The sequence below is a fragment of the Delphinus delphis genome, chromosome 15 (assembly GCF_949987515.2).
Source record: "Delphinus delphis chromosome 15, mDelDel1.2, whole genome shotgun sequence".
NCBI classification, from domain to species: Eukaryota; Metazoa; Chordata; class Mammalia; order Artiodactyla; family Delphinidae; genus Delphinus; species Delphinus delphis.
The window spans coordinates 47569998-47582507 of NC_082697.1; the positions used below are offsets into that span (position 1 = coordinate 47569998).

The 12510-nt window shown below is 43.1% G+C and overlaps 1 protein-coding gene across 3 annotated transcripts in view; it reads right to left on the reverse strand.

Annotated features, from left to right (window-relative positions):
- Positions 1–10184, reverse strand: part of SEC23B (SEC23 homolog B, COPII coat complex component) — a 40101-nt gene extending 29917 nt beyond the window's left edge. The window contains exons 1-6 of one of the 3 annotated variants that reach the window (XM_060031302.1): positions 9693–10184; positions 7156–7379; positions 5707–5764; positions 2922–3008; positions 1326–1562; positions 1117–1202 (exon numbers count right to left, since the gene is read on the reverse strand). In XM_060031302.1, coding sequence (XP_059887285.1) covers positions 1117–1202; positions 1326–1562; positions 2922–3008; positions 5707–5764; positions 7156–7376 — 689 coding nt within the window. In that variant the 5' untranslated portion in view covers positions 7377–7379; positions 9693–10184. Of the gene's footprint in view, positions 1–1116; positions 1203–1325; positions 1563–2921; positions 3009–5706; positions 5765–7155; positions 8044–9674 lie in introns of those variants that run through there. The other 2 variants (XM_060031301.1, XM_060031303.1) reach the window with 2 other exon arrangements.
- Positions 10185–12510: the final 2326 nt, after the last annotated feature.

The following is a 12510-nucleotide window of genomic DNA, read 5'->3' on the forward strand; positions in this document are numbered from 1 at the left end:
CAAGCCTGATTTAATAAAGTACTCTGGTCTTCAGCCTGCATGACACATAGTTACTGCTCTTCAAAATAAGTATCAGAGTACAAAAAACGTGCAGTTTTTTTTTTTTCCTTCAAAGTTGTCTCTAACTACAGGGCTTCCCTGGTGGCGCAGTGGTTAAGAGTCCGCCTGCCGATGCAGGGGACACGGGTTCATGCCCCGGTCCGGGAGGATTCCACATGCCGCGGAGCAGCTGGGCCCGTGAGCCATGGCTGCTGAGCCTGCGCGTCCGGAACCTGTGCTCCTCAACGGGAGAGGCCACGACACTAAGAGGCCCACGTACAGCAAAAAAAAAAAAAAAAAAAAAAAAAAGTCTAACTACAAACACAAAAAACTCAAAGCAATTTTATTCAAGAATGTCATTTAAGGCCTAGTATATAGCAATCTGCATATGTAGCATGGAAAAAAAATCAATTTCAAATAGGAGCAAATCAGTTTAATTAAATTTTAAGCAGCAAAAAACCCTAAAGACATGCTAACATGAACTCAGTCCATGTAAGGTTCATGGACGTGGACAATCTTCATCGTTCTGAAGACTCCATTTGCGTTTCTCTTGAACCTTGGGAGTCATACAGGGAGGAACACCAGTTTCTTAGAGAAGAGGCTGTGCCAGGCATGTCAGCAAAGCATCTTATCATGTTTGCCAACTGCTAACCCAGCCTTGGGCAGCCCTAGGAGCACAGCGGGCCAATCTCAGGCTTGTTAGAGGACACCCAACAGAAGCCTTTTCAGTTTCCCCAGCTTTACTTAAGAATCAAAAAGGACAAGAGCCATGTATCTAATAAGAGGGGAATGACTGCGTACAGTGGTCTCAAAATCTCTGTGATGATACAAGTCTAACCAGGAAAAATATTTTGAGCAAATCTGCCCCACATGTATATGTGTGTGTATATATATATTTATATATTAACTTAGTTATAAATTTTAAACATACACTGACTTGTCATGTTTGTTATTAAACATTAAATATTGGTTAGCCTGAGTCTTTTTTTCCCCTCTAAAAATAAAAAACAAAAGCTCTCCTGCTGTCCCTCCCTCCCGCCCACAGCCGCCGCTGTGCATGTGCACATCCAAGCTCACCTGCTGGAAATGGAAGGGTGCTCCTGTGGCTGTGCTGGGCGCGCTGGGTGCACGGGCACGGCAGGCTTGGTCAGGCCCAGCATGTCCTACACAAACCAGAAAGACTCATTTCCCTTAACACTACAAGTGAATGACATTTTTTTCCCTTTTTCCTAAGGAATTTTTAAGAAACATCCCTGGTCCTGCTTGGGGACAAGCAAGGCACTAACCTGTATCTGCTTTGCAGTTAAATCCTTCGTCCCCCGGAAGACATAACTCTTGGAAATCCCCTCACAGCTGAGTTCATGGACCTGCACCATCCTCCCAAACGTGATCAAGCCCACCAGTGCATCTGGAGGAAGGAGACTCAGGGACATCTGCAGGGATTCCTTGAGTGCCTGGAGGTCGTCTTCTTCCAGGCATGTGTCCACCACGTAGAGAAAGATCAGAGGGGACTGAGCACCTCGCTTTATGCAAAGAAAAACAGCACAATGATCAGTATACAAATAGACATAACCAGCTCTTTTTAAAGCAAAACAAGGGAGTTCCCTGGCGATCCACTGGTTCGGACTCCACGCTTTCACTATCGGGGCCCAGGTTCAATCCCTGGTCGGAGATCTAAGATCCTCCAAGCCACATGGCTCAGCCAAAAAAAAAGCAAAACAAGTTATGTAAGTAACAAGTCTTTATTTATACTGACTGTCAGGGATAAGAACATCGAAACAAACCTCTACTTACTTCATTAAACGACAAGTTTTATCAAAACAAACTAGACGTAAAGACTACTTTATATCCAACAATTTATTCCACATTTTTGAACGCCAGGCATTGTTCCAGGTCCTGCGATACATCAGCGAACCAAAAGGCCAGAGATCCCTGCCTGCCTCAGGAGCTAACTTTCCGGAACAGAGAAAGGGGGAGGGATTGTGAAGGCCGGGCATGGGGGGGTGGGGGGTGGGGGGCAGGGAGGCTCCACCATTAAATGGGAGGTCAGGGCAGCCTTATTAAGAAAGTAACATTTGAGCAAAAACCTGGAGAAGAAGGAGGGAGCAATACAGATACAGGGGAGAAAGCTCTAGCCCGAGGAAAAGCCAGAGCAAAGGCCCAGAGGCACGTCTGTTCCCAGCACGCTTGAGCAAAGTCAAGGAGGCCCATTTGGCTGAACGAGGACCCTAAAAGAAGCTGAGGTCAGAGGGGTAAGACGGCCAGCTCACACAAAACTCTGAAGACTATTACTCCAGGTGAAAAGGGAGCCATTTTCGCCACTGGAGGTTTCTGAACACAGACCTAATGTGATGTTTTTAAAGCGTTACCCTGGCTGCTGGGTGAAGAATAAAATATAAGTGGGCAAGGGTAAAGTCAGGGCGAAGAGCTAAGAGACTGCCCCAATAATTCAAGTGAGAGGCGGGGGCTGGCCCAGGACAGGAGCTGTGGGGAGAAAGAAGTGGCTGGATTCTGGATCAACTGTAAATATCAACTGCAAGGGATTTCCTAACAGATTAGATATGGGATGTGAGAAAAAGAGAGACGCCAAGGATGAATCTAAGATTTCTAAGTTGAACAACTAGAAGATGGGGTACCATCAACTGAGACGGACAAGGCTGTGGAGGGCAGGTTTTGAACTGAATCAGTGCTACCTTTTTGGTAGCCTTCTATGGAGACGGGAAAACGATGCCATCACGTGCACACGTACCATGACCTAATGTTCAGGATCCTGTGGGCCTCACAGCTTTAAATCGTCCAGACAAGCAAGAGACACAGAAGACAAAGTATTTCAAAAGAAGCTCAATTTAACACTGCTCCTTAAATGCGCAGCAAACAATTACCTGTATCACGTACTCAACTGTAGAAAACTGGGGCATCAATTCAGCAGGCTGATTCTCCTCAGATATGCCTGCATAAGCCGGAGGAAACTGAAGAGAAGAAAACAAAGCAATGCTTCATGAGGGCTGAAAGATACATTATGCCTTTTATTTTCCATTTATAAAAATAGTTAATGACCACATATTAATTCTGAAAGCACAAAATGTAGAACATGTTACTACAATACAAAAATCAGAATTTAAGAGACTTCCCTGGTGGTCCAGTGGGTAAGACTGTGTGCTCCCAATGCAGGGGGCCCAGGTTCAATCCCTGATCGGGGAACAAGATTCTGCACGCATGCCGCAACTAAAAGTTCTCATGCCGCAACTAAAGATCCTGCATTCTGCAACTAAGACCTGGGGCATCAATCAATCAATCAATCAATCAATCATTTTTTAATCAGAATTTAAAATCCATAACCCTGTTCTATATCTATATCACACTGGAACTTTTCCTTAATGCAGTTTTAGGTTATCTTGTAACTTCTAAATCATTAAAACACACACTATTAAAAATAATTTCCAAATTGTTGCCCTGTAAATTAAGGGTTGAAATTTTAGCTGTCTCATCAATAATCTACATGGAAGACTAAAGCTTTTATTTGGGTTTACTACTCTAGTTGTTATCAATAAAGTAATACATGTTAATTGTAGAAAAACTGGCAAGTACAAGAAAAATATAAGATAAAAGATACAAACCCCCCGTGCTCCTATCACCCGGAGGCAGCTACTGTCAACATCTCGGTGTATTTCCTTCCACACTTTTTCTACCTTAAGCACAGCTGAGGTCACCTTATACACACAATTTTGCAACCTGCTTTTTGGTGCTTAACATAATGTCATAGGTGTTTTGTTTTTTCTCTACAAACATTTTAAATTTGTAGCTTGCACATTGATCTTTTTCCCCCAAACTTTAAAAATCGTGGTAAATTTTACCATCTTAATCTTTTTTCAGTGTACAGTTCAGTGGTCTTAAATACACTCATAATGTTGTGCACCCATTTCCACCATCCATCTCCAGAACTTTTTTCATCTTGCAAAACTGAAACTCTGAACCTGTTAAACAGTAACTCCCCATCACCCCCACCCAGCCCCTGGCAACCACCTCTCTACCTTCTCTTTCTATGAATTTGACCGCTCCAAGTACCTCATACAAGGGGGATCATACAGTATTTGTCTTTTGTGACTGGCTTATTTCACTCAGTAATATCATTAAGGTTCGATCACGTAGCATAAGTCAGAACACCTTGCATTTTAAGGCTATTAATATTGCACTGAACATACAGACCACATTTGCTTATCCATTCACCCGTCAGCAGACACTCAGATCAGTTGCTATGTTTTAGCTATTGTGAATAATACTGCTATGAACATGAGTGTGTAAGTATCTCTTCAAGACCCTGCTTTCAGTTCCTTTGGGTATATATCCAGAAGTGGGAATGCTGGACTATTTGGTTAACATCACTAATGAATAATACTGCTAGGAACATGAGTGTTTAAGTATCTCTTCAAGACCCCACTTTCAGTTCTTTTGGGTATATATCCAGAAGTGGGAATGCTGGACCATTTGGTAAACATCACTAATAATTAGTGACGATGAGTATCTTTTTATGTGCTTAGTGGCCATCTGTCTATCGTCTTTGGAGAAATATCTATTCAAGTCCTTTGTCCATTTCTGAGTTGGGCTTTCCTGTTGCTGTTGAGTATTAGGAGTTCTCTATATATTCTGAATATTAATCCCTTATTAGACACATGATTTGCAAATATTTTCACCCATCCTATGGGTTGGACTTTTACTCTGTTGACATTGTCTTTAGATGCCTTATAATTTTAACAATAAATTACATTAAACAGACATCAATTCTGAATATAATAGGGTGTAGGAATGTTTTTAAGATCTGCAATTACTCTGAATCGCCCAGGGAGACAAATCTTGTACGGTATCTGCTTCTAATTCCCAAGACTACACTTAAAAGTCATCAACTGCACACTGGTCTCTTCACCACTGGACTCGGTGTGTGCTATCTGAGAATGAGGCTGTTAATTATGATCAAATATAAGAATAAACAAGTGGATGTTATTAATATCTTAAGATATGCTAGAGTACTATATATTATGTTGGGCATAATTATTTTCTAACAGCTTTATTGAGGTATAGTTTATATACCATAAAATTCACCCATTTTAAATGTACAATTGAATGATTTTTAGTAAATGCACAGAATTGCGCAATAACCACCATAATCCACTTTTTGAACATTTCCTCCATAGGCACAGTTCATTTCAAAGAAAAGTCTCTCTCATCATTTGTGAGCTCCTAGTTTGGTAGTTAAAAATGTTTAAATCAAAACAAGATCAACTTGATCCTGAAAGTTAGGAAGATCGAAAATGAAAATCCAGTAACGTACACTATCCAATTAGAATAAACTGAAATCAAATGTAATATAAACACCTTATCTGTTTTCTAGGGTAACGTACTCAGTACTTACAGAAAACCTATTTTAAAAAAAAACAAGGAAATCTATGTCCCATCCACAGCAAAGACAAAGACTCATATAATGAAACTGAATGACCATTCAAAACAAAAATCACATATGTTCAACATTCAATATTAGGCTTAAGAAATATCACCTTGACAGGTGCCCTGTGCCAGAGCAGACACAAATTCAACCTCACTTAATTTTTTTCAGAGTAGGACAACTAAAGTGAAACACAGGAAATACTTGTAAAATAATTACAGTTCACATACCTGATTTCTTTGGAAACAGAAATTACAAGCCCAAAGCTTTGCTCGATAATCAACCTGACTGTGAGAAAAATAAATATTACAACCAGATACCGTTTTCATTTTTAAGGTAGAAAGCATTTAAGTGTAAAGTTCTTGTTCAGTAAATCGCACGGATGTGTGTTCAGGTGTGGGTGCCTCAATGGAGGAAGGTATGCAACACATTCTCTGCAGCTAGAGTTCTGGCTGCTGAGTGCACCGAAAGGCTCCTTCAAGCAGCAACAATGAACAACTACTAAATCCTTTTTGCTCTTTTCCGATTTCCTAGATAATATTTAGAAATTCATGAGTTATAAAAATTATAGGTTATTTCCTTTTGCCCTGTTATCTAAACATACTCTTTATGATTTTTCTAATGTCTTTATTGTTCAAATACATGAAACTATGAAATTTTAATACTAAAAGGACATTTAACACACAGGAAAAACAACTCAGACTTTAACCACACTTAGTTCACTTGAAGAAGTTGAGCAGAATGCTTCTGGGTTGATACACTTCCTAGAACTGGTTCAAGATAATGCTTTATAGTTGCTTTCCCCCCCTTTCTACATTTAGAAAATTAACGATCAGCTATTATTTTAAAAGAGCAGCAGCATCTTATACATGGGTACACCAAGTAAGAGCAAGGAGAATGAAGTAAAAAATGTTTCCTCATATAAAAATTTTATCTTTTAAAGAGTATTTATGACACTCTTCACTTGCTTAAAAATTCTTTCAAAGAGTGCCCACATTTAAGAGAGCTATCAAAGGTCACCATTTCAGGCACAAAAAAGTTACACTTAGGGCTTCCCTGGTGGCGCAGTGGTTCAGAGTCCGCCTGCCGATGCAGGGGACATGGGTTCGTACCCCGGTCCGGGAGAATCCCACATGCCGCGGAGCGGCTGGGCGTGTGAGCCATGGCCGCTGAGCCTGCGCGTCCGGAGCCTGTGCTCCGCCACAGGAGAGGCCACAACAGTGAGAGGCCTGCATACCGCAAAAAATTAAAAAATTCCTCTTAACAATAAAATCATCAAAAGTTCAAATTTCTTCTGCCTATTACCTCTTCCTGCCATACAGCATCACCATACCAGGTAGGTACAACAAAACTCTCTAAAGCTTTTGGATATTTTTTGGAAAATGCTTTGAAAGGCACCAATAAAATCAATAGTTAAGGCAAAAGCAAACTGAAAATCAGAAAAACAAAAAATTACAAATCCTTTCCCTCTACCTCCACCTCGTTCCCATAAATTCTAATTCTATGTGGAATATCAGGCCAGGGAGACTTCCACAAGCATTCATCACCTAAGACTCTCACCATTTACTACTCATCTCAAATTTGACATCTTGCCCAACTGAGTCACTTTTAGGAGAATCACGGGAAAGTCATAATTTACTGTATTCATCATTTTTGCTAGTTGTTAAAAGAATTCATACCAAAGTGGATTGAGAATGGCTTTGCAAGTTGGCCTGCTGCAAAGCACTGGTTCATACTGTACAGGGGGCAGGTCTGGACGTTCTTTCAAAGGAGTAAGGATACAAGCCAGGGGAACAACCATTCTTGTAGCCTCGAGACGGCTGGAAGGCCACACATTCCAACTAAAACGCACGCCATCGCGTTCTTCATTCTGCTGAATGAATTCCAGGTATGTTGCCATTGTCTAAAAAAAAAAAATAACACTAAAGATAAAGTTTAATCGTATGTGAAATTCTCAACTGAACTTCAAAAAAAGATGACCACCTAACGCCACGTTTCTTAAACACTTAGTCTGGAAGAACCTGTCACTGGAGGATGACAACATCTCACTTCTCTCTGACCCCCCAAGAGCCAATTAACTTCACAGCTACCTCTCCCATTCCTTTCTCAACCCTCCTTTCTAGCCCTTAAAAAAATAAAAGGGGCGGAAGGTTTACCATCATTTGGTCATCCCTAAGCTGCATGTAGGTGAATAATAGTAATTTAAATCTCCTCTTAGATCACAGATCATCTCAGCCAAGCCAATTTCAGCCCCGTGCTCAAGGGTTAAGTCTCAAACCCTGTTTCAGCATCCAGCTACCTTCCTCCCTGACTCCCTTTCCTCCTTGCTCTATTCGAGTAAATACTGTATTATAATTTACATTCCAAGCGATCTTGGTTTTGTGCCCTTTCCCTCCTTCCGTTATTATGGAGAAAAGAACTGGATACTGAAGTGCGAATCCTATTCACAACAAGAACAACTACCAGTTCTTAGCCAAGGTACTTCTACTTGGGATCACCAAAATTACAAAGGCACACTTGCTATTATGCTAAGTGAGTTCCTCACCAGCTCCTGTCCCCTCACCACAGTCGCTTATGCTCATGCCTTGGAAGATTCCAGTTAATGAAACAGCCATTCAGGCTAAGTACGTTTTTCAAACCCAAATAATGCCAACTTCATCCTGTTTACATACTAAATTCTAGGCTAACACACACTTCAGCTATTAGGGTTCAAGGGAACAAAACTCTCGAGAACAATGGGAAAAATGACAAATTAAAGAATCTTATAGGGCTTCCCTGGTGGCTCAGTGGTTAAGAATCTGCCTGCCAATGCAGGGGACACGGGTTCGAGCCCTGGTCCGGAAAGATCCCACATGCCGCAGAGCAACTAAGCCCGTGAGCCACAACTACTGAGCCCGCGTGCCACAACTGCTGAAGCTCACGTACCTAGAGCCCGTGCTCCGCAACAAGAGAAGCCAAAGCAACAAGAAGCTCATGCACAGCGACGAAGAGTAGCCCACACTCACCACAACTAGAGAAAGCCAGTGCGCAGCAACAAAGACCCAACGCAGCCAAGAAGAAATAATTTTTTTAAAAAAAGACTCTATTATATAAGTGGCCTCTAGTGCTCACTTATGCAATGCTGAATAATGACTGTCTCCAAGCTGTTTTGAGAAGTGCCATACTGTTAATTTGGACTAAGGGAACAACATAGGGCTATAAATGCAAATGAATTACTCTATTACACACAACGCGGAGCACAAAAATTCCAAATGTTTGTTCCAGCTTAAACTCTAAGGCATCTACTTGTTATCTCTGGCCAAAGCAGGAAACTGTAGTTCTGTGTACACAGAAAACACTTCTGCAGCTTCCTGGCTAGTAAAGGGTCATTCAGGTGGGAATGAAAGCAAGTTCTAACATCCCAATTCTCAGCAAGCACCTCGGCAGACTTCATTAAGTGGCTGTTTTCCTTCTCAAAACAGATCATTATTAAAAGGCACTATCTCCATCCCATGTCCCCAGGCATCCACATATTAAAACCTGCGCTCTCCATTTCCCACTGCCTCTTCCGCTCACTCCCTCAAGAGCATGGATTCTTAACTCTGGGCACATAGCCAACAGGGGACTTCACAGGGTCAATAAGTCCTCTGAAACTGTATGCAAAATTGTGTGCATGAGCCAAGGTGCACTTTTCTAGAGAGACAGGTCTACCATTAACACCATCTTTTCAAAAGGGAAGGCTTTCAGAATAGGTTAACAGCTGAATGAATGAATAAGTAAAATTGTAAAGATCCTGTAGACGTATCTGTCAAAAAAAAAAATCTGTACCATTCATTCCACCTTAAGGTATGATTTTTCAGGACACAACTAAGGTAAAGCAAGGTTTAATCTTTAAAGGGAGTCCGAAGACCTGGGTTCTAGCTCCGGCTCTGTCACGAAGCATAAGTCATTTAACCAGAATCTCGAGTTCCTCAACTGTAAACTGGACGTTGGGTCCTTCTGTCTCCCGCGACTCCGAGGGATCCTGCGCCAGAATCCGGCCAGCCGGCCGCCCCACCTGGCTGGGACCACGTCACTCTCAGCAGACCCCTGGGTCTTCGGGCCCTTCAGCTCCTCTGACCGCCGGGAAAAGGCCTCGCCCCAGGAGCAACCCACCTGCCCCTAAGCAGAGACTCCGGTCCCTGCCCTCGGCCTCTCATAACCTGTGCTCCCCACTCACCTGGCCGGAACCGCTCACCTGGCCGCAGCCGTACGCACCCACCGCTGCAAGAGCCGGGCTCCAGTTCCCACCGCCAAGTCCAACTCAGCCCTAAGCCGATTGGTTAGCGTCCTGTGCGTCACGCCACGGCGCCGTCCGCTGGCCAATCAAAGAGCGCCTCCCCGGTGGGCGAGCGGAAGCAAGACACTTAGAAAGGCTGCGCCGCCATCTTGGAACAGGGCAAGACAGACGTGGTTGGCTCTTAAAAATCACAATTACTCAGAATACAAGTTTCTCCACGTTCACCTCTAAACCTTTCTGCTTCACGAAATACCGGCGCCTAGGGAACTGTTTCCTAGCCACAGCCAGCGCGCCTCAGGAGCTCGCCCTACTCCAATAAGACGTCCGCTCGCTTCAGTGGGAAGTCCCTCTCATCGCCTTAGTTACCGGGAAGCGAGAACGATGACGTGTGGCCCCGGTAGAGGGCGAGGCTCCTCGCGGAGGAAACCGAAGCTGGCCGGAAGGAGGTGTCGGCGCGCAGAAAGGGGAGAGGCTAAGGGAGCGTGAGCCTTGAGCGTGGGGACGCATGCGCGCAGGAGTCCTGTCAGTTAAACAGGTGTAGTTATTCTTCCTCGCCTTGCAGGGTTTCCTTCCCTCGTTCGCCCCTCGTTCGCGCACAGGTGCCTTCCAGCTCTACTGCGGAGCCTGGCGTTAGCGCACAGGCTAATCCCTCTCGTTCCCTGTCATCCTTCCACGAGAAAGTGAATAATTGGGAACTGTGGTAGTCAAACGTTTTAAGAGACTAACAAAACACCAAACTGCATAGAGCACGGCTTTCTACAGCCACCATGGCCGTTTTACCACTTCTTATAAGTGGCAAAACCGAGCACGTTTATTAATCTGACCCAGCGATATGGCCCGTCTGTAGCATATAAAAATAAGCAAAATTATATAAACTTAAAAGTATGCTTAAAGCATATCAAGGCGGCCAAGAATTAACTAGCTCAATTTAATATTAGTACAAAGTTTTAAGTGACTAACAAATCATAGAAGTTAGTTTTAGGTCGATGTGCTACGAAATTAATTGCTGTTTATAGAAAAATTTGTCGAATAATGGTTCAGTTTTATTGAACAAGTTTACACTTTTCGTGTATCTAAAGCATTATGTAGGAGTAATAGTGGGTTTTTTAATACTTAAACTGGTATAAGTTCAGGAAGTTCAAATCAATTATTCTCTCAGTAAAGATACACACTCAATTAAGATACAATACACATTTGTATCATACTTCACAGTGAGAAAATGTTACCAAGTCCAAGCTGGTGCTGCTTGCCGCACAACAGGCCAATTGAGAGATGAGTTGGGGCAAGGACTAGCGACTTCATTCGGAAGGTCGCAGACCCAGGAGTCTGGTTCTGACCTCGGGTGGCCTCGGCCTGCAGCGGCTTGAAGCAGGATTTTTTCGGTTCCCAGCCAGAGATTGAGGTATGGCCGCAGCAATGAGAGCGCTGAATCCCAGCCACCAGACCACCAGGGACCAGTGGCCAGTGACAAGGCCACGGCCCGTCAGCTGTGTAGAAATGAACTTCTACGTAGAGACGGAAAGTAGTGAAGCAAGTAGAGTGTTTATTAAGAGGGAAAAGGGTGCAGTACGTGTGGACAGCCACACGGGCGGGCTCAGAGAGACAGTCACGCCCTCGTGGCAGTCTGAATCACTTTTATGGGGCATTTCTTCATGGTTTCCTCTAACCAATCATGTTGTTCCGCCTGGTTCTGAGTCCGGATTTGGTATATCTCAGGGTTCTCTCCTGTGTGGGTGCACATCTCTTAGCCAAGATGGATAGTAATGAAGAGGCCTATGGGTAGTTGACGTCACATACTAGGAGGTGGCACCCCCTCCCTTTTTGACTTCCAAGGAGCCTTTCTGCACATGTGCAGTCGGGGAGGTCTCCTTGACTTTGAGAATGAGGAATACGTGGTCTTTTATCTCTTACCTGGGCAGGGCCCAGCCTCCTTGATCATCCTGCTTTTATGGAGTTTCTGCTACTATGGAGTTTCTGTCCGCAGGGGAGAAACTGTTCAGCCTGGGGCCCATCTACCTCCTGCCTAAGTTCCAGCCAGACTCAGGAGGGGATGTGTTAATTTCTTTTTTCCTGCAGCCATTCACAGGGGGGCCTGGTCAGGATGTTTCCTGTGAGCTAAACAAAGGTATTTTAGCTTAACACTCAGGCGTGGGAGGCAGAATTCCTCCAGTTTGGCCATTATGTATACTTTAAGCTGTAGGCAACATCCCTTTAGTGATTAACTTGAAGCAAAAGCAATAGAATACAAAGGTTAAAGTAAAAGAAACAGATCCAATGTGGAGTCAGATTTATTCTTCTCTTTCACAGATAGACATAGCTGGGTTTTTTTTTTTAACCAAACATTAAGAAAATATCATTTGCCAAAAATTTGCTTGACTTATTTGAACCTGGATTCCTAGTACTAGAAATTACTGTAAGAAGGATTTTTTAAAATCTACCACATTAATGTATTAGAAGTTTAATTTCCTTATTTTAGGAATCGTTTATTTATGTGACTGTGTAGTTATCCTGATAGGCATTGGGAAGGAAGAAAATTTCCTCCTTCTAGGTTCTTCTGGCTGGCCTAAGAGTTACATCGACATGAGGCAGATTAACAGGGGAAAATGAAATAGAAATTTAGTAACATGTATACATGGGAGAGACCTAGGGAAAATGAGTAACTTGCTAAAATGTTTCAAGTCCTCACCTTAAAAACCATCCTCAGCTAAAGACAAAAGAGGATATTGAGGTTGGGGAGTCAGTTATGGGAAGTCACCAGGAAGAGCGCAGTAAACAA